Source organism: Morone saxatilis, unplaced genomic scaffold, assembly GCF_004916995.1.
Source record: "Morone saxatilis isolate NCDOM2014 unplaced genomic scaffold, NCSU_SB_2.0 Contig19, whole genome shotgun sequence".
NCBI classification, from domain to species: domain Eukaryota; kingdom Metazoa; phylum Chordata; class Actinopteri; family Moronidae; genus Morone; species Morone saxatilis.
In genome coordinates, this window is record NW_023339751.1 from 10612613 (window position 1) to 10635774 (window position 23162).

Consider the following 23162-nt stretch of genomic DNA (forward strand, 5'->3'; position numbering starts at 1 on the left):
TTTGTCTTTGTGGTTGTGAACAGAGAATCTTGTGAATATTAGAGAGATGAACATAAAAATGCAGCTGGAGAAACTTACCAGTTTGTTCTCTCTCTTTCTCTCTTTCTCTCTCTCTTTCTCTCTCATGTTAACTTGTTGTAAAGGAGGGGTTTTGTCAGGGTAGAAGGAGTGTCCTGAAGGCCGGTGGGAGCCTCCCCCAATGTTGTGATTGGCTGAGGCTGATGTGAGTGAGTGCAGGGGAGGCCAGTAGGAAGGTGAGTGGTCTGGGAGCCTGCTAGGGGGCAGGCAGCCACAGAGAGCAGCTACCACTGCCTCTTAAAACCTAAGGTACTCCTCATTACAGCCACAGACTGATAGACAGAGAGCAGGAGAGAGCTGGAGACAGTGCTAAAGAGAGGGAGAGGAAAGGAGAGTGAGAAATTGTGAACAGGGAAAGTTAGGAAATAAGCAGTCCTACTTGTGTGCTCACCCTTCCTTGATTGCTGCCTCCCCACTCCACTACCTGAGGCACACATACACACACACACAGGGAGGTGTTTCAGGGAGGCGTAGAGGGCTGACTCTCCAGGGAAGAAGGGAATTAAACACTTTTGTTTTCAATCCACCGCGTCCACACTCAGGACACAAAAAGGGATTACAGCTTGTACGCCTGCCCCACTTGTTCCTCTCTTCTCTCCGCATTTTGTCTTCACTGAGTTACTTTGGAGACTTTGGATACAACCTTCTTAAATTGTTGGTTGGAGCTCAGAGAGGCATGGCACACGGACAAAAGAGCCCCAGGTGGGCATTAACCCAGGGCTCCTTCAGCTTGGCACTGGGCCTGTCGCTCTTCTCCCTCCTCCTCCTCCTTCTCACCGTCTCGGCCGCAGATGAGTACGACTACTACAGCTGGCAGTCGGACAACTTCCACAATGGCCGCTTCTACACCAAGCAGCCCCAGTGTGTGGACATACCAGCTGACCTGCGCCTGTGCCACAATGTGGGCTACAAGAAGATGAGGCTGCCCAACCTCCTGGACCACGAGACCATGCCAGAAGTCAAGCAGCAGGCGGGCAGCTGGGTGCCCCTCCTGGCCAAACGGTGCCATGCTGATACCCAGGTGTTCCTGTGCTCGCTGTTTGCACCAGTGTGCCTGGACAGGCCCATCTATCCCTGCCGCTCGCTTTGTGAGGCCGTCAGGGACAGCTGTGCTCCGGTGATGGAGACCTACGGCTTCCCCTGGCCAGAGATGCTGACCTGTGATAAGTTTCCCATTGATAACGACCTCTGCATCCCAATGCAGTTCACTGGGAACCACGCAACCCAGCCACCAGGTAGGACAGCTATGTGCACACCCTCACTCAAGCATTCTCAGACACAAAAGCATCTACACACACAGACATGTTAAAAGTTCACAATAGTGTAAATAACTATTTTAAGTATGGGTCTGAAAGAAGTCACTGGTCAAAAGTTTAAATTATGGCTGTTACAGCAGGTAAAATTACATGTTCACACTTGCACACAGTGTCCTCTCAAAATTCAAAGAAGTTCAGTAACCACATTACAATCAATTTAAATAGAGTAAATTAATACATTAAAAAAAGTGGTTTATATTGTACAAATTTAGGTTTGTAATGATGAGGTATAATACGTGCAATTTTAGTACACAGCAAGTATTCTAAATTGGGTGAAAAAAAAATATAATTGTCATGAAAAAAGATGAAATTATTGCTAAACTATGACATGTTTTGTGCAGACAGAAAAATACAAACATAAAACACTATTAAAAGAAAAAATAATATGAGGAAATATAGTTTGTCTCTGCATTGCAAATATCAGGACAATGATTCATCTAACAACATTAGCAAGACAGATGAGCATTCAAAAGCCTGCAGTGTCAGAAACAGTGAGAGTCTGAAAATGGAATGGTGACGGATGAAGGTTCAATTGAGAGAATATCCAGAGGAGGTCAGCGAGAGAGACAAAGGCAGGAAGAGGCTACAGGGGAGTTGTTGAGTAAGTGGACAGTTCAGGACGGCTCCCTGTCATCTACATACGCCTCAGGGAGACAGAGAGAGACTGAGAGACACAGACAGGAGACTGAGAGACTCCGGTGGCCAGATCGCTCACTGAGTTAAGATTAATGGACTGTTATGTTAAACACAACTTAACTGAAAAGGTGACACACACACACACATGCATACCGACACACACACTTTTATCAGCAGACATCCATCAGCAGCTAATCAGTCAATCTAACAACCGACTGAATGTCTGATTTGAAGCTGGCATGCGTGCAGCTCACAAGCTGGTCTGCAGAGTGTCAATAAATGAAGGAGATGAAGATGAAAATGGAGGAAATAAGTAGGAAAATTACTACACTAGGGTTTCTGAGAGAGATTTGATTCACAAAAAAAAATGGAAAATATTATATAATTTTTCACAGGCAATGAGTAAGAGGACAGACAGATGGGCCAATATTGAGCTGTGAGAGTGTGAGTGGGAACTAAATAGAGAGAAATAGGTGTGTGTGTGTGTGCATGCACTGCGACTACTTAAGCAGCCTCTTCACAAAAGCAGTCAGTGCTGAAAGGGGGAGAGAGGGAGTTGATGAGAGTCTTTAGACAGTGAAGGGGGGACAGTCCCCACTGTGTCCCAGCCTGCTAGGCCTTTGTTGGGTCTGGCAGCCAGCAGGCCAATTAGCTAGGAGGCCAATTACTGAGCTCCCACTAATTAGTCGACATGACAGGACAAGAGAGGCAGGCAGAGAATGGGAATGGCTAAAGTCTGATTGTCCCGGAGAGAGCCGAATGGAGAGGAGTGAAAGGAGAGGGAAGCGGGAGGGTAAAGACAGGCAGACAGTGCACAGAATAGGAGAAAAGCTGCTTCCTGCAGTATAAAAAGTGTCTGGCTCTCTGCTTTCAATAAAGACCTGAAGAAAACGGTTTATTATTCTCATTGTTCCACTTCTTGCCTTTAACCGTTTATTGCCGTTTCTTATCTACTTAGAGTGAAATGTTCCTGCATGTTAATATTTCACTTGATATATATAGTAAATGTGTTTTCCTTAACTTAGCTGTCTTTGACATTTATAGCTGATTTATATAAAGCACTAAATATAGCAACTTAAAGATTTAAGGCCGTCAGCTCATGAACAAGATGTGTGACTATCTTCCTTTTATCAATAATGTTCAGGATACACTAGGATAAAGTAGGAAAGCATCTAATTATCCAGCCTGATAAAAGCGGGGAAGGATTCTCTGGTTAATTCACCGACTTATTCCATTAGGGAAAATGGGTGTTCTGTTTTTGTAGGACTGGTATCAACTATGTGACATTTTGGCTTTGCAGAGCCATAACTCATTCTTTTACATGCTCCCTGAGAAGGAGGCAGGCAGCTTAACTTTCATCTGTCACCTCCTCAAACAGGCAACTGTTTGTTGGTCCTATCTAATCAAATAATGATCAGAGGCGGCTAGATTACAGAAAGTGGTGCGAGTTCAATTCAAATATGTAGAGGGATCTGTGGTATTAAGAAATTTTATGTAGAGAGAATAAAGCCGAAACATGTTGAATTCAGTGTTTTAAGAATAAATCAAAAATAGAAAATTCGTTTAACAATTCAATTTGAGTGTGTGCTTGTGTATGTCAGTGTGTGTGTGTGCTGTTGTGTCCGCTGTGTGTGTGTGTGTGTGCTTTTGAAACTGAGAGTGAACCCATATCACTTGTAGCCCGAAGGCTCAGTCACTGACATTTTGTTAAGAACCAGAGATTCTCAGATGTGCCGATGAGGCCATCTCGAGGACAATCTTTTGGCTCTAAAACACACACACACATGCACACAACACACGCACACACACACAAAACACAGCCAAAAATAATAAAAAGGAAAAGAATTTCAGCTAAGAACTGTTAGAAGTGAGTTTCCTGGGAATCCTCTGTGTCAAAAGACATGAAGGATCTTCTTCACACAGGATCATATGAGGACTCTTGAGGTGATCAAGGTGAATCTCAGTTCAGTCAGCCAACTCACGTTTGTGTTTATTAAAGCAATATAACATATTAGATTTTGGCGTCTAGACTCCGACCTCATCACTCCCTGCACATATGTTTACAGAGATATTGGGGAATGATGCACAAATACCTTAACCCCCCCTGTCGGAGCCTACAGGTGGATGCTGGGGTGGTGGTGGGGCTTACAGCGCAGAAAGGCAGCAATGGAGTAGCAGCGATGTGATCTGAGGCAACAGCGTCATTGACAACGCAAGATCGGGAGCTGAGAGATTGTCGTCGCGCAGCGTCTAAATAGACGCCAACGATTGGAACGGTGTGGCTTGTTAGTTGTCTATGGAAAGGCATGTCGCGTGCTGTCATAGGAGGTGCTGCTCGAGTTGACCTGCCTGAACTAGCTCGCAGGCTTCGCTCCATGAGTTGGATTAAATACAAGAGTTAAGTACTGTACTACCCGCTGCTTTCCCTGTCCAGGAGGCCCCGATGCTATCTGAGCTATTCTGCAATTACATGATATAGCTCCTGTGGAAACTAACAGTACAGAGTTAGATTCACTTTCCACCTCTCTGTCATAGCCAAAACTGAGAGGAACACAACCATCACCTGAGCTCAGCTTCTGTGTGGATGATTTTTTTGGCATGTGTTGACATTTGTACCTGTGTGTATGTACGTATGTGTGTGTGTGTGTGTGTGGGGCCCATGGGGTGTGATTATGTGAAACACAAGTCTGTAGGTATTATACCAGGGAAGACAAGCAGATTGCTGACAAAAGAGAGCCCAGGCATCCAGGGATTGAAAAAGGCCAGCGGAGCTCAGGCTGTCAGGCAGAGCACAATTAATGCCACCCATCCACTCCACCTTAGGGATTTAACGATGCTACCTTTAGCTACTGTCAGCATCAGCAGATCGACATGTATGCTAGGTGTAGGTAGAATTCTGAGCTGTCTGTTAAGTTGGGTTAAATTGCAGGTTTCCACATAAAATCTTCAAGACAATATGCACGTTGTCCAGTGAAAGTCGTTGAAATTGCATGGTGTGAAAGATATTGTCTGTCCTCGCCGTACTCAATGATGCGGCTAGTGTAAGTTACAACCGTGTTAAAGGAGACAGGCAGCACTGTCAGGTCCCCAGCAGCACAATGGGCGCTACTCATGTGGCCCTGGCTGCTATATGAAAGGGGAAAATGTGATCCAATGCTCTGTGCATGGAAGACTGCCTCGGCCTTTTGAGAATGTATTTTCTCTTCTGTATAGGATTCCTACAGATGCAAGGAGCGTGCTGTGTTTTAGGGGCCCCGGGGGCAGCCTGTGGGCCCTATTTAAGTCCTCCTCTGTCTGTCTACATGCCGCATTAAAACAGATGTTAGGCCCTTCGACATAAATCACACGCTGCATTTCATCTCAGAAACAGTACCGTTTTATGTCATAAGTGTTGCTGCTCGTAACTTAAAGGGCCCAAATGAGGCATGAGATAGTGACCCGCACATACTTTAAATGGAACGTTCTTCCCATAAAAGTTGCCGTGATGCTCGAGCTGCCGGGGATGAGGTACAAGACACATCAGGGGATCGGATGGCGGATGTAGATCTGGTTATCTTTTGTGTGGAGATATGTGTGTTTGTGTGTGTGTGTGAGAGAGAGAGAGAGAAAGTGAGCAGAAGCATGTAACTTTTACACATACTGCAACTAAGTTTTAACCCAACTCTAAAAGTGACTTCAGAAGAATTCTTGAATGTCATGTAATCACAAATGAAGGCTTTTAGGAATAGATTGCGATTGGGCAAGGCGTTTCCGCTCTTTTAGATGCTTGGTGATGACTAAAATGTATGTTGCTGAAACTACAAAATTAAAAAAATACACATAGCAATTTCCTACTGCACCAACTAATTATGACAAAATGACAATGATGATATCATCATTGTGTTGTCATGGTTTTGGAGGTCTCAGCGGACTCATTTTAGAGACAGCATATCACATTATGTGCACAATGATATTTCTATATGGGGCCTTCTATTTCAAAAGTCTTTATCTGACAAATGACTTTTTAACATCTTCATCAATAAGATCAACCACGTTCTCGATGGTTTGAGGTTATGTGAAAGAGAGGAAAAGGGGGTGAGAGAGGGGGACAAGAGTAGAGAGACATCCGTAGAGAGAGACTGAAATGGAGAAAGTGATATTAACCTCAGAGCTATGACTAAGTGAAGTTGTGCAGTTAAATTACTGGACTCTTGCCTTGTGTCATTTCCACTCTGGCCTGCTGTTTGAAGATTAACAGCAGGGCTTTCCAACAGACCACCTCCTTACTAACCCTGCTCCCGTCATCTTTTTCCTCTTATCCTCAATCATCAACTCCTGACCTCTTCATCTTCCACAACAACAGGTCTGAAAGGACAATATCATAACATTCTTCACTGTGATTGGGAACATTAAAGTTTCTGTAATAACCCAGCGTGCAGATGACGAGAAGCAGCACACTAGAGCTAGTCAAGTCCAAAGTCAACCAACGCGAGAACATAATTCTCACAAGTTAATCACACTGCATGGTAAAAAATTCCTAAACTGCTTTGAGATGATGGCAAAATACATTAATGACCTAATGTCAAAATATTTGCTGAGTAGAAATGTGTCCAGGAAAAAAAACACACCAAGCCACGCAGCAGTGATTCCCATCAGAACATGACGGTGATTCCCCCAGCAGAGACCAGACCGTGATGAGGGCAGTCGTCGCTTAATTGATTTCTCAGCGGCATCCAAATGGTGGTTTTCGGTCCAAGCTCAACTAAGTTTCATGGAGGAACCGCTTTCTCCTGACACATGCTCTGGCATCCAGGCAACTGGGCCTCCTGCCAACATACCACCCCTGTGAAACCAGAATGAATTACCACAGAGTCTGAATAAAACGTAACAGCTTCTAAGGAATCATTCAAAACAGACAAATCCAGAGTTTTGGCATCTCTCGACCTGTGTGTGTGTGTGTGTGTGTGTGTGCAAGTTTCCGTGCTCTTGTCCTCAGTCTTCATGTCAGCACCAGACAATTACAAGCCTGACCCTGTAAGGCCTTGCAGGTCTCCCCGCCTGTGAAAGCATGGGAACCCTCAGAGGAGGAAAAACTGGCAGTTACTCCACAAGAACATGGTTCAACACTGACACACACGTAGGAGCGCATACACACATGCACTCAGCGGTGGTTAGGGGGTTCACCTCCTCGCGACCCGAGCAGTGAAGCATGCTAAACTTTGACCCCTTTCATTATCTGCCCAGACGCCGAGGTTTGTGCCTGGGTGATAACCTTTGAACCCTGACTTTTAACCCAGGGGGCAGGGCTGGACTGTGCTAGAATAATCCTGTGTCTGTTGGCATGAGTGTGTGTTTGTAAGTGTGAGACACACAGGAAAAGAGAGGGCGGAGAGATCTGAACATATTTTGGATATAGTGGTGAGTGAATGAAAGAAAAATTTAGCTCTCCTATAAGCAGTCATCCTGAAAAAACGTACTTACTCAGCAGAAGGTCAGCGCCGTTGTCCCGCCAGACAAGTTTTCTCTAATGATATTTCTTTGCACTGTAGGTGTACAAAATATATATTTGCTGTGGGCAAGATTTCTATACCACATCCTTCTCTCCCTGCCCTTTCTAATATTATACCTTGTTCTCTTAAACGGCACAAGGGTCTGTTTTGTGGATGAGTGGACTGATGTGTACAGCTACAACCAGCCCCACTGGGATTACATGGAGTTTATCTAGTAATTGTCATAATAAAGTTTTATATTGAAGAGACTTTGGAGAAAATTGAAAGGGAGTATGAAGCATGTCTGTGTGTGTTTGTGTGTCTAAGAAAGAACAGATTGAGGGCTCTGAACGCAAGTTTTGTAAGTGGCATGGGTGATGGAAGTGAGAAAGAATATTTGATTAAGTTAAAATGGTATGAAAACTCGTCATTTCCATTCTTTTCCAGGCATATTTTGTCAGTTTTATGCTGTGTATTTAATGTAAAAATGCAGTAAACATGTAAAAAAAAAAAAAAAAATGTCATTTATGGCCTATACTTCTCTCCAGTGTGGGGGTACACAATAACAACAATCACGAAGTCCAAAATCAAAAGTTAGTGAGGCTAAACGTGCTTTTGAGCAAAGCAGGCAGGCCCATAAATTTTGAGTTAAAAATAAGCTGAACTTGTTGCTTTGGTTTCCCCTTGCTGTTTCACAATGTGTGGTTGCTGTGTGGCCTAAATGCTGGCCGTGTCTGTGTACTGAATCACTTTTCACCATGTTCAGCTGCTCCTGCTGCAGCGTTTACCTTTCTTCACAGCCAAGACCACGCCTGCACCACCAAAATATACAAGGGGCAGAATAAAAACATTTTGTCCAGGGTAATTGCAGGGCAAATATCAGTCAGCCTGCTGGACTGTATATTCACACCGCAGCAAATAGCCTCTGACAAGTGAAGGGGGGCTGCAAATAAGTTCCTCAAAAGTGCTCAGGGCTTAACGATTTCATACTGGCAAGGCTCTGGTTTTGCTGACTGCACTTGACTAACAATGACCTCAACTCAGCCATTGGATATTAGCTAATCTGGCTAGAATATAAAAGATGTAGTTGTTAATGGCAAATCATTTTTCTGTCCCTTCAGTGTCGAAGGTGTGCCCTCCGTGTGACAATGAGCTGAAAGCAGACAACATCATGGAGCATTACTGTGCCAGTGACTTTGGTAAGTACCAGCAATGAAAATGAGTGAGACCTGCATATAGACACACACAGAGTACAGTACAGATAAGGAGGGGCAGTTTAATGCACAGCAGGGCTGCTTATTGCCCAGAGGTGGCATAAAAGTTAAAACTGCAGACGCTTTGCGTTCTTTGCCTGCAGGTGGCAACGTAAACTGCTGAACTACAGTAAGTTGCATAGGTTTGCACTTTTCACGAGTTAATAAACGAAATAAAACGAAGAGAATGAAAAGGAATTTGAGTAGAAGCAGCTCAAATGCACAGATATGCACCATCATGAACATTTCGGAACATTAGTTTTGGCTTTAAATTTGACTAAATTACATTAACAGCATTTTAATGTTCAAGTCTACCTGTCTACCACCATTATTTTAATAATATTACACTATGTAAGATAGAAAAATCAGGACCCTTATACACATGCACATACACAATATTGTCAATATTCTGCACACAGTTCTTTATCAATGTAAAAACAAAAGCCTTAAGTTTTAAAAGATAGACGACGGTAACACCAACTAACACTTAAAATGTATTATACACTGAAGTTGGTTTTCACTTTCAGTTAAGGGGTACTTCATTGGTGGACATAAAAATAATATGATTTGACATGATATTTTTCATTACCTAATTAATGTTTCAGTTTTGATCATCTCTCTCTTCTGTTCTGTTAAACCACATATGATGTCAAAATAAGCGCAGGCACGAACAAGCAGAACAGACATTCATTTTGCACTATTCCCTCTGCTAGCATAACCCCTTTCTTCTCATACATTGCTAAATTAATTTAACAGCTTTCATTACCCAGTGTCCATTCAACACTATTTGACACTCAACTTTCTACTTTCCAGTATTCCACTTTCACCACAGTAATGACCTGCACACAAAGCCAGAATATAATTATTCCATTATTTCTGCTCATTGAGGCTGTTGGCCCATCATACTCCACAGCAGCTGAACTTCTGCTTGCATGGACTATTGCTCCAGTCTTTAGAGTTAATGATATACTGCTCTCTATTTTCTCTGGTCATAATATTCTGAGCTCTGAACTATAATGGTGACAAAAACCCTCTAACCTTTTGGAGACTCGCGAAGAACATGTTTCTGAACAGATTAGTGAGAGTAGTGTGATTGAAAATGAAATGTGGCCAGACTGATGCTGAAAACATATTTTTATGCTGTAGCGTCCCACGGAGGAAATATCTGCAGTTTAAAAGAGACCAAGTTTCGCAATCTATCCTCTGGCCATTTCCCACACATACAAAATGACCTAAATATACAGACATGACCCATTATAAATCATAAATTAATAAACACCCAACACATCATGTCCAAAAACAACAACAAAATACATCTTTGTGCATACTACTCACATTTTGGGCTGCAGTCAGAATACGGACTCATCCCTATAATTAATCTTTACCAAATCACAGATTTTTTTGTCTGATTAATTTCAGGATTACATATTCTCAATCTTCCAACATGAGGGTGTTTCGGAGATCACAAAACCGAACAGAGATTCTTTCTGTTCATTAGAATGAAACATGATTATGTGAAAGCAGATAGCCAGCCATACACGCATACATTTTATCGGTTATTAATGTATGTGACTGGATGAGACATGAGGATGAGTAGAGAAGTCAAGATAACCATGACGTATGGATTCAAAGATCAAGGCAGAATGACTCGACAATGTTATTCTATAGGCCGATAGCTGATTACAGCTTGATCTCACGCCTCATGAATGTTGTCACCTATTCATCTTCAGAAACCGTTCGCCCTCAAAGCATTTCGTACTTTCGTGTTTTATTACAGTCTACTTTTGATGTCTGATCTCTCCACATTCCTCGACGTATCATTGCAAGTGACAAGAGTAGAAAGAAAAGGGGGAGGGAAGTGAGTCCGGCAGGGTACGGACATGAAGCCAATACCTGGTTGGCGAGGGAGGTTGGTGAGGGAGGTTGCTTTCTTTAGCTTAAAGAAAACCTGTTTCTCCTCAAAATGACGGCACACTTCTGACTCCTTCTCTTTCCATCTGCTTCTACACCTCTACACCCCCTCTGCAGTTTGTATAAAGACGTGGGCACTGCTTGTCACAAGGATACTGGCCAGGCTGCACAGTGGGCCCCCCACTGCATCACTTATGACTGAACATGAGTGGGCATTCAAAGTGACGCAGGGAGGGAAATTATTTTATCCTTTCTATCTTTACTGAACGCACACATACACCTGAATGCATTCATTCACAAAAATACGCACACACTCAGGCATGTAGGCACGCAAAATGCAGCACATAAAAACTCAACGCACACATTCCATCTTGAACATGCTATCACTTCGCATGTACTGTATACGTATCAGAGTGTACCCAGGGATGTTTATGCAACCGTAGACAAGCAGGCGAGAAGTGAAATGGCGATCTTCCAACAGGCTTGGGTACATAGCGAAGCTTCATACCGACTCCACGTCTTTGCCCAGCCCATGATTAATTTCACCTGTCAAAATGTTCACCCAGAGAATTCCTCTCTCAAATGCTTGGCAGTTCAATTTTAATCTCTCACATGTTAAAATATGAACTTATAAACATGGGGCTCGACGGGAAATACAAGTTAGTACTTCATTAGGTTGATAAACTGGAGTTTGCTGTAACCAAACTCCCCATATGCTGTAACGGTGTACAGAGGTCATCTGTTCTGTATTTTTGTCTTAAAAATACAGGACTGTAAGCACAAAGTAAGCGCAATATCCCGAGAGGAGCATGAGACATAAACACTGATTACATCTGACTACAAAGTGCCTAAGAATGTGGTCCCATGTAGAAACATACATACTAACATTATGACCAGAGCTTTAGACTTAAGATTCAAGACTTTGACTCAAATCAAAGTTAGGTCAGAAAAATGAGCCCTTGGGACTTGACTTATTCAAACGTAACTCCCTAAAAGCTTGACTTAACTGGCAATCACAAGTCGCAAGATTTGACATGAGATAAAATCCCCTAACAATAAAAAAAACAATGCTGCATTATACAGGCCAAAGCACTGAAAAGTAAATAAACAAAAACAAAGTTTAACCAGTTGTGAAAAGAAAATGTTTAATTATCATGTACTTGGCTGTTGACTCTTTCTTACCCTCAACAGCTTCAAAACACTTAAACACACTCTCCTTTTTCTTTATGGGTTTTCCCCAAGTCAGACACACAAACATACACACAGGATGTCGTTTTAATACACTACAGGAGAGGTTAAATGATGATACTCAGGAGAGGTGTAAAATAGCTGCTTCTTTGGCACAGCACAGCACTGAGTGCAGAGAGAAGAAATGTCACAGCTGCTCAAAGAAGAAGTGAACAATGGACATGACACATAAACAGCTTCTGGGTGTAAACATCTGTGTTTTATAGAATAAAAGTTGAGCTGAGTTTAAATATATCTCCCTCTCTTCTCCCTCAGTCCTCAAGATGAAAATCAAGGAGGTGAAGAAGGAGAAGGGTGACCGGAAGCTAATTGCAGCACAAAAGAAGAAGAAAGTGCTGAAGCAGGGTGTGCTGAGGAAGAAGGACCTGAAGAAACTGACCCTGTACATCAAGAATGGCGCCAACTGCCCGTGTTCCCAGCTGGACAGCCTGGGCTCCAACTTCCTCATCATGGGCCGTAAAGTGGACCAACAACTGCTACTCATGTCCATTCACAAGTGGGACAAGAAGAGCAAGGAGCTCAAGTTTGCCATCAAGTTCATGAAGTCCCATCAGTGTCCCACCTACCACACCGTCTTCCAGTGACGCGGCTCACTGTACCTGTTCGCACAATCCACAGTCGCTCCCCACATTCCACCCTGTTCCACGTAGATCCGAATTCTCATTTCAATAATGCGTCCCTGAACCCCAGATGCCTGCAAAATCTGTTACCAACCCACTACATAGTCCTATGAGGGGTCGCAGGGTGGTCACACTTTTTTTTTTTTATCTCAGCTTTAACATAAATCAGATTGTGCTGATGAATCAGACATATTAATATTTGAAAGGGCAAAGACTGCACCCTCACTTTGAATAATAAAAGCCCCAAATAAACCACAGATTTCTATAAAAATTAAGGTGAAATAATTACATTTCTCAAAGAAAAACAGACATTTTATTGCCCGTGCAATCTGACAGGATCTTCCTTAACAATTCTACTTTCCTCTTCTGATACAGTAGAACCAATCACTTGTATGATATCTTACAGCAACTTTATCAATTACACAGTAGCATTAAGATGTGAGGCAACTATTGGAGGGAAAATATGTTTGCTAATGTAATGATTATAGACAGAATGGAAAGGGAGCTGAGAGGGAAGGCACGGTTTGTTTCTGTGTAAAAAGAGCCGAGAGAAATGATATGCTACAGAATATGTGGGCTGTGCAATGGGCCAGTGCACACACTGGCACAGAGCTCCCAGGAACAACATCAGAAGCAGAGAAATGTAGATGATCTACTTAACTGTATGTTTTAACAATGTAAAAAGTAGGTAATTCAGATGAATACTAGATGATTAGAAAACTGGGCTTTTTTTCTTTTATCCCTGCTGGGAAAGAAGACCGATGGAATGAGACAGACTGACAGACTGGATGATGCTTCCACTGACTTTGTACAGCACCATTTTTTTGTGGCCTGAAAGAGGGAAACTTGAATATTTTTTGCTTTTTCCAATTGGAGAGAGAAAGGAGGTTAAGGCAGAGAAGACATCTTCCTGAAAACAAGTGGAGAATAAAAGAGAAAGAAAGAGAGAAAAGAGACTCTGGACAGAACCAACAATGTTGGGTTGATAAGTCTCTGGTACTCGCTATTTTTCACTATCACTCTTGAAATGTTTCTTTTTTTGTACTTAAATTTTTTAATTTGCTTCAGTTAAACTTATATTGTATGAAAGCAGAAATCATACATACAGACATAGCACCTGAATTCACTGTCGCTGTAGCAATTAAAGATGAAAATTTAACTTTGACAATATTTTCTAATCAGTTAACCTGTAAGTAGTTCTGTTACTGAAATACATCTTTGTTTTACAAGAAAAGTAAATGAATAAAATATATTTGAAATTTTTATAAAGAATATTTCTTTGAAATATGCCATTTCTTTTTGTTGTGATTGAACCACAAAGTGCCAGGCTTTTTCTGATATTATCATAGACATAAGTTTGTGCATACTTATTTGCTTCCAGGCAGAGCAAGGCACACTCTTGGGTCTGTGTAATGCTTCATAGTTTAATTTTCAATAAAATGAGGCTGTGGAAACACTCCTGCTTTTGTCCAAAGGGGCCGCCAGAATCAACACAAAACGAAAGCTCCTTGTAAGCTTTAAGTGGAAAATCAAATGGAGCAAAGCAATACATGGACCTGATCTAAGTTGCAGATTCTCCAAAAACATGAAGGTACATAGAGGATTGTAAGAGTGCACATTGTCTAAAACCTTAATTACGCTCTGTGCAATGCCAAGATCTTCCAGATCCACACTGGGCTCTTTGCTTTACACAAAGCCTGGGCTACAAAACCACCAGTATTTAATGTTAAAGAGTAAAAGGGTGACGCAGACAGACAGCAGGCTGCAATGTAACCGACCAACTTTATCAAAAACATCCAGAGCTTAATCACTCCGGACACACACATAACTAATTCACTGCAGTAAAAAGAATTTGGCATCTTTGTTCTCCAAAATGCAAGATGGATCAATTGTGACACTGTACAATGCTTATTGTCTTCCGCCCATATTCCCCGAAATGTGGAGACATTTGGAGACTGTTCGAAGCGTGAACGCCAGTAGAGTGATGACCTATTTCCAGTTGATTGTGGAGATAGTGCACACTCCAGTCTCCAGACTGTGGAATGACAGAAGCAGGAGGGGTCAGGGATAATGGGTAGGAACGTGTTGGACAGGACTGCCTTTATGGGAGACTTCAAAACTAGCAAATTCTCTGTGAGTGATCAAACACGATAAACACCGAGCTGAAAATTCCACACAGGTGGAGAAGCCTTTGTTGGAAAGTGTAGACCCTCTCCTTCAGAGCTGAAGCAGTAGATTACATGTAGCTTTAGAAGGAAAAGATGAGCAGCTTTCATAAAACAAGATAAATCAGTGAACCTTACGTGGGGTAAAAAAGGAGACAGGAAAAACTTGGCTGGGTCCCACAGACAACCATCAGCACCTCCTCAAAGGTCACTAAGTGTACGTAGTTAATAAGGGCCTGATGAGGGAACAGCGACACACAAAGAAACACACATATACACTCAAAAGACACACATGGTGGGAAAATATGAGTACAGGCTCCCATTGTCTCACTTCCCTCCAATGAGACCTCGATTACAGTTCCGTCAAACATACATGCACTATAACACTGATTGGTTACAGAAAAGGTAGTGCAGAAAGGGCACACACACACACACACACACACACACACACACATTTTTCACAGTTGAATATGAGCTGTCTTTCTGGCTGGCAATCTTAATGGTAACTCACATAGAAAATATTCATCCTAAAGGTTCGGTAACTTTTATAGAAGTAACTTTTCGGCATATTTGCTGAAACTGTCTCTATATCCTGACAGTAGAACATGTGACAGATAATCTGTGGAAAAAGTCAGGTTCCCCCGGCTCCTAATGGCAATGAATACAACCAGAGACAGGAGAAGTAACACAGCGTCAATCACTGCTCGTGTGCACTCTGCAGTGCCACCCTCCTCTGCACATGCTCCCACTCAAGCCAATATCTTCAGCGTGTAGCTTGAGGAGGAGCATCCTTTGCCTACAATGGCGTACAGTACAAAAGTTTGATGCCATGGTGCTCGTATCGATGAGTGACAAAGAGACATGATGACAAACAGTGGGGAATAACTTTTTTTTGGGGGGGGTGTAATAGCTTCTCGTCTGTTAGACGGCATCACAGCTACCTCTGAAGTCTGGGGTGCACTACCCTGGGGTTGCAAACGGCTGGAGGGGCATTTCTTAAATGGCGAGTCGTGGCAAGAGGGGCCCTGGGGCTTGGCGATTCTCTCACCGTGGACAGTGAGCCCTACGAGGGATGAGGTTTCACAGGACAACCGGCTCCCTCTGCTGCCGCATTGGGAAGGGCTTAACCAAATGATACGAGCAGAGAAAGTGAGATGCAGGTCTTGCATTGTGTATGTTCAATTGTTGCCTACTGCAGCATTTAACATACATCCCCTTACCCACCTACTTGTTCAACTTAGGTTAGTGATTTTCTACATTTCCCATAATTTTTTTAATTAAACCCAGAGAGATGGGTGTGATCGACTTCCAACCCCTTTTTTCCATATTAGAGAATGTTTTCCATCTCCATGTGATGAGGTTCATTTAAAATTAGCTCATGAAACTTGAATGTGTGTAAACTCTATTATTATAATGTAAAATGCTTCCAGTTATCTCTTTCTTTATCAATTAATGTTTTATTTGATTTATGGACAATGAAAGAACAAATATCCAATGATCCAATTTCAATATTAGATTTTGTAACTAGTTTTCAGAATGGGTGGAGAAAGAATTACAGAAAGACTGAGTCTGGAAGGAAGCCCTCGCTCTTTGATTCTGGGCAACTGACAAAAAAAAAAAAAGCAGGCATTTACTGCTGATGTTTTGAACTTCCTAGTCTTTGGACAAGGTGTTGCTTTGGCAGCAAATTACATTTTTCTTTAAACAAGTAAAAAGGAATAAATTGTTACTTGTTCATTTATAGAAAGAAGGGAGCTTCAAAAAGATAATTTTACTACTTCCTAGATAACATTACTTTATCAGAACTATTTTTTATCTTCTTTAACTAAAGCATTAATGTACACATGACTGCACTTGCACACCAGTGAGCACACAAACACACACACACACACACATGCTCATACACACATTAATCAGATTTGACTAGTCTACCTCAACAGAAAGAGACCATTATATAACATACTGGAGAGTCAGAAGAATTTCTATTAGTTGCAGCATGCCTCTCTTTACCCACCACATAAGGTACCATTAAAACAGCATTAGACTGTAAGCCAGACATCCTTCTGGTCTGAACCACTAGACCACCTGTCTGCAGGAAGGGAGGACAGAGAGAGTTGTACATTCATTTAGAAGAAGAGAGTGAGAGAGGGTGGAAACAGCAGCACACGGACAGGAGGACTGTACTGGCTCCAAGCCTTGGCATGCCTTGCTCAGTAAAATGCATTAAAGATGTTGTGTTTTGTTGTGTGTGTGTGTGTGTGTGTTTGTTGATGTGCATAAGTGTGCCGTGTAGACTCCCTTTAAAGGGCCTAGAGCAAGCCAGGGAATCATTTTCTCCCTATAATAAAGTCAGAGAAACGTTCTACATGTGGCACACACACACACACACATACACAGCGATTTAGGCTGCTTTCCACAACATTGTTCTCATTTACATGCATACTTGCTCGAGCTAAAAAGCCAGTTTCAGCTAGCTGAGTAATTTTCTCAGTCATGATGAATATGAATGATAAAGCAGGATTGTTTCAGTAATGTCATTTCTAAACCACTGCAACGTGGAGTCAGAACCATTTTACAATGCATGTGGAATATGAAATCACTGCTCTTCAGAGCCAGAGGGATAATTTTCTGTTCTCTGTGACACCCTCACATTCACACTAATATGCCATTTTACATCTTAAATTATTTCAGACTGGGGAATGATTGCTCCCGTCTTCGCTCTACAGGTGTACAGGTGTATCTAATGCCAAAATGTTTTTATGTCCCTTCAGCTCTTTTTGTGTTACTGTACTAGTTACATTCTGTGACACCCTGACACCTCAATGTAGCTATCATTTTAGTATTGGAGCAGTCATCACACCCCAAGTGTTTATTTAAAACTATTACTTATTTCTACACAGTTAATAGTTGACTTCTGCACATTTGACAGTTCCTGTCTCCTCAAAGTGATGCTGGAGTGAACAAATACCTCAACAATTCCTCCATCTTCCTTGCGTATCCCCGCTGAGATGAGAGGACGAGACGTAAGCTTCAAACCAAATGGCATATGAAAAATGACTGTATATTTCACAACTAGTGTAGTCATTACAGCAAGGTGTTCATGAGCGTGTGTTCACATTGAAACTTGTCTCATAGCAAGATAAAATCAAAGTGCAATTTAATACACTTTTGTTTACATTTAGCCACAGATATGCACCTTTATTATCACTCCAGATCACTAATCTGATTGTGTCTGTCTTTTTGTTTTTTGCTTTTCTTGTTGTAGATACAAATCTGGGTAGGCTCAACTCCAGAGGGTGGTGGTAAGGCACATGAAGCTGTTTGGTATAAATTAAATTAAATAAGAATACATTCCATCATTCTAAACAAACACGTGGATGACTGGCAAAGGTTGGAGTATGAGCAAGGGTTAGAGCAATCAAGTTACATTCCCACTCCAATGCCTCTTGGCTTCATCTACACTTTTATGGGATTAGACAGCTCTCCCACCCAGCAAAGACGTATGAAGTGGCGAAAGTGTGAAGGGAGTTATAAGTGACAGTCAAAGTGTAGCTTTTTCTCATCTGTGTCCCACATTGATTCAGTCACACAACAATTCTGTGACAATGACATCCAAAGCCTGTCAGGCTGGCCTGTTGCACTGGGGTGAGAAGGAGACCCACGACACACACAGCACCAGCACACCACACACACACACACACACAGCCACCAGCACACACAGCACACACTAACCGCTGGGGAAAGACGCAGGGGCGGGGACAGGAAGAGGCTAAGGAAAGGAACCGAGGGGGGAGAAGGGACTGCATAAGAAAACACCCAAGCTGCTCTCAAGGGACTTAAGCTCTCGGAAACAATCACACTGGCCTCAGTGTCTCCTCTGCAGTGGAAAATTAATAAATTAATAGGTGGAGTAGAAGGCCTCCCATCGGCAGGGTCCTGAAGCCATCTGTGAAGGCCATCAGTGTGTCCCAAACCTGCTGTTTCCCTACTGAACCAACATGTCAGTCTGGAGATTTACAGCTGCATGGAAAGCACACACACACACGGACACACACACACACACACACACACACGCCCATGCACAGACACCCTTGCACACAGAGACATCAAAGAGGATATACACATACTCATAGGTGCAGCCAAAAACGCATCCACAAGTATTTACACAGACGCGTACCAGGATGCAAAAGCACAGACAAAACAAATATTGGCCCAAACACATAAGCGGAAACAAAAGTTCATACTCTTCACACACCCACGTGCATGAACAAACACTTGGCTGGCGTGGAGATTTACACCCGTTTGGAAAGACAAGCATCAGCCAATAAATAAATCTGTTCCCCTGGAGACCTGTTGACCTCCCGCTTTTTCTTTCTGCCACACACACAACAGCAGAGGTCAAGGTCAGGCAGGGATGAGGGGAAGGTCAGAAGGAGATAAAAGTGTGTTAGAATTTGTGTAGGTGTGGCATGCAGGCTGATAAAACTGTGCACAGAGTCAAAGCCCACCTCTGTGGTTGGGGGTTAGCTGCCTCCATGTTTTGGCAGTCAGGTCGTGAACTCCGACCCTATCAGACCCTGAGAGACATGGCGGTCTCGTCAGGTGGGACAGTAGCCACTAATTGACATAATCTCCCATCTCCTACTTGTCAGTCTCTTTTCACACAGACCAGGATAATCTGTGTGGCTCAGGGAGTGTGTGTTTGGGTGGCATTAAGCTATTGTTAGGTGGAAATAGTCCCTGCCATTGTTCAGCTCTGCCATCAAGGGTTCTTACAAACCACACAATAGGTTCTTAAAAGACATACAAAGCCACTGTTAAGGGTCTTTAAAGATTTTCACTCAGATTTTTATTGAGGTGAATCTGTTGGTTAGGATATATTTGATGCATTTAGGACCAATGATGAAGGTAGATTTATCTGCAGTGAACAAAAGCAGAAAACAAAAGACTTTGGTCTCCTTAAGAACTGGCAAACATGTTTGTTGGATCTGTTCAGGCTTACTGTTGGGAGGCTTGTGTGGTGCGTTGTAGTCCAAGACTTAGCAAAACTGAAATGTGTGCTGGCAAAAACTGACGAGGGTATAGCTCAGAGGAAGGAAGCTGGAAGAGAAGTCACTTTTTAAAATCCAACTAAATGAAAAAAGCAAGAAATAAATCGTTTGTATCTGATTTGAAGGAACTTTGCAATTAACTAATAAGTAATCTTGTGATAAAAGGCTCTCTTATTCTGTCCAGAGTAGTCACACATTTAGAGAAATAAGTAAAAATCTGGGTGTATTCACATTATCACCAATGTTCAAATTTCATGACTACTGCTTGAACCGAAAGATGGATGAAAAACTACTTGCTTCTGAATTTTGAGAACATATGTGACATATCAGCACGCTGACGCAACTACAAGGTTTCTAGTTGTTTTTCTTCAAATGACCAGTGTGTAGGATTGGGTAGCATTTAGTGGTTGAAGGTGGTTAAAGAGGTGGAAGGAGTTGAAGATTGCAACCACTTGTACACAGCTCAGCCTTCTAAGGGTGTAGGAGAAACTATGGTGGCTGTGAAAATCGAGAAAAACCTAAAATGCCCTATTTAGAGCTAGTGATTGGTTTGTCCATTCTGGGCTACTGTAGAAACATGGCAGTTAAACATGGCGGCCTCCAAGGAAGAGGACCTGCTCTCTCTGTAGATAAAAACGGCTCATTCTGAGACAAAAACACAACAATTCTTATATTCAAGTGATTATACACCAATGAAAACATGCCTATGAATATTATATTTCTGCCAATAGATCCTAAATGTTACACACTGGACCTTAAATTCTTCCTCTATTGAGCAACTAATCAATTAATCCACTTATCGTTTTAGCACTATATACCATTTTGACATCACAAGTGATTTCATCTTATCCAGCTTAGTTAGGCATTATTGAAGCAGTCTTAAAGCTCTACTTAAGCCTGTTTTTGCCTTTCAATCCTCTACACGTCTTAAGCCTCAGGCCAACAGACCTCTCACTCTTCTCTTTTTTTTCTCTTAACTACTCTTTGCCTTGATGACAAGCCATAGCTTGTACTTTACTCACTCTCAGACAATAATTTTGTTCATTGTTTCAGTATCACTGACCCCTTTCTGCACCTCATTGCATCTCCTCGACCAGGACTTGTTTATAATAAATCCCAGAATATCATCACATATGCCATTGAGATAACAAAACACACATTTGTCCTGCAACTACAAGACTGAAGATACTCCCCACAGCTGGATACATCTACAGCATTCAATTAGCAACCACTTGAAAAATATTATTCTTGTGTTGGCACAGAGGCTGAAATGAGGGGATTACTTCTGTCTTTCAGGTTGTCAAAACAAGGGAAATGAATGAGAATTCGATGATTTGGTGTAAGTAACATAACTATAGTGAAGATGTAGGAGGTCTAAAAATTTGTTTAGAATTTTGAATATGCAAATGACGCTCTGAATTTAACTATAGATTTGGAAAGGTCTACAAATTTTACAATAAAGCTTACTGCAATAAATATTTATACAAATCTGCTATAACTGAAGTCCTTAAATGTTCCCCACTGGTATTTGTCCTTGGTGTGAATACAGACTGCACAGGCTTAATTATCTGATTCCTTTCCATGAGCAGATTACTCGCCCAAAAAAACGGTCTGTACTTTCCCCCGCTGCCTAAAACAATAACCCCACCAAATGCGGCTCCACCAAGCCAGCTTCAGAGCAATAGCTCTTCAGCGTTTGAAGTGTTTATGGACATTAATGATCCAGCATTTCAAAAAGAGCAGCACATGTTTGGCATAGCGGAGTGCTTGGGCAAGAGGAGAAAGCATGTTTCAATGGAAAATGTTTCATCAGAAGAGTTGTGTTGTTCTATAGTGTGGGATGTGAGGGTTGTGTGGTCTGGGTCCGGTGAGTACCCCTGGGATGTCAAAAAATCATCTGTCCAACCGCAGGGAAATCTAAGACATACGATTCAAAACAGGTGGTTTAAGTGAAAGTAAGAGCATCTTGGTAGCGAATACAGATGTCATGCTGTGCTCCTGTCAAATCTGCTTGACAAACATTTGCTCTTTCAGGTAATATATAGTGCAGTGCAGTTACTGTATCTTCATTATCGACTACACTGTTTTCCTGATTGATTGAAATTTAGTCTATGGCATGTATGCAGATAGTTTCCCAGAGCCCCAAAGTGACATCTCTGAATTCCTTGTTTTATGTGACAAACACTCCAAAACCCAAAGAGAATCAACTTAAAAAACAGGAAAAAGTGTGAGAAACTGAAACCCACAAATATTTTGCTTAAAAAGGACTGAGAGGATTAATTGATGATTAACCCTAACACTTGCCAATGAATCTTTTGTTGATTAATCTGCTAATCTTTCAGCTCTAATACAGTGAAATATAATTAACAAAACACACAAAATACCAGAAAAACATTTAGTACTTCACAGTGCCAGAAAGTCACATTAAACAAATCAACAATTTTGTTAAATCAATCATTATTCGAGCAAAAGAAAGAAAGTTTCTTCTCAAATGTGATAATTCATTGTTTTTCTCTTTATCATTCTGAGTTTGATCTCTTCAGAGCTGTAGGACAAAAGATACAGTTTGAAGAATTCACCTTTGGTCCTGGAAAATTGTGACCATTATGCTGTCATTTTTTTTACATTTCTAGAATCAAATTCTTAAAAACATAATGAACAGATTAATCAATAATGACGATAATCGATAATTATTTGCAGCCCTATTTGTTTGTAGGAACAGACAGGACAGAGAGTGAACAGATCCAAGTAGCACAGGGCACGAAGAAAAGATAGCTCTGTATTCCACCACAGAGCTCTGTGGTCTAGCACGGGTGAGCCAGATGTAAATGATTTACGCTGCTTTTTTTTGTTCTCCGCTCAGCTTACATGATTTTGGAAACTTGTGATCCTTCTGAACATGTACTGAACGAAGGGAATGAACCCTGCTCACTATCGGCCATAGATAGAATGTTTCTCACATGTTCTGCTTACTGATCTCTGGCCAAGACAAGCACAAGGTCAGTCAGTTAAATGGTCCATCCAACCTTATTTTACTCTATGGCTGCCTCTGTCCAGACCTTTGTTCATCTCTCTCTCTGTGCCACTCTTATTTTGTCTTATCTAAATTCTTAACTGTAATCTGTTTATCTTTTCATCACTGTGTCTATCTGGATCTCTGTTTCAGAGATCAGAGTTTAAAGTGATGAGAGACACAGAGCAGAGCTTCATGGAGACTTTTAAGAGAGACAGAGGGGACACATATTCACCACACATCAGTCCATGTGTCCACACTGAAACTATGTGAGAGCTGGAGCTTATGTTTCAAACATGCAAAAGTCACGCAACTGTGTTTGTAAAAGATGCAGCATCGCTGCTAGGAGATATTTTTTGGACATAAATATAACCAAAATGGGACATAAAAGAAAATAAAATAA

At 41.8% G+C, this 23162-nt stretch overlaps 1 protein-coding gene across 1 annotated transcript; it reads left to right on the forward strand.

Annotated features, from left to right (window-relative positions):
• Nucleotides 1-332: 332 nt before the first annotated feature.
• On the forward strand, nucleotides 333-13799 carry sfrp5 (secreted frizzled-related protein 5). Its single transcript, XM_035664143.1, has 3 exons — nucleotides 333-1313; nucleotides 8620-8697; nucleotides 12166-13799. The coding sequence occupies exons 1-3, from the start codon at nucleotides 755-757 to the stop codon at nucleotides 12492-12494; spliced, it is 966 nt and encodes a 321-aa protein (XP_035520036.1). The 5' UTR covers nucleotides 333-754; the 3' UTR covers nucleotides 12495-13799.
• The last annotated feature ends 9363 nt before the right edge of the window (nucleotides 13800-23162 follow it).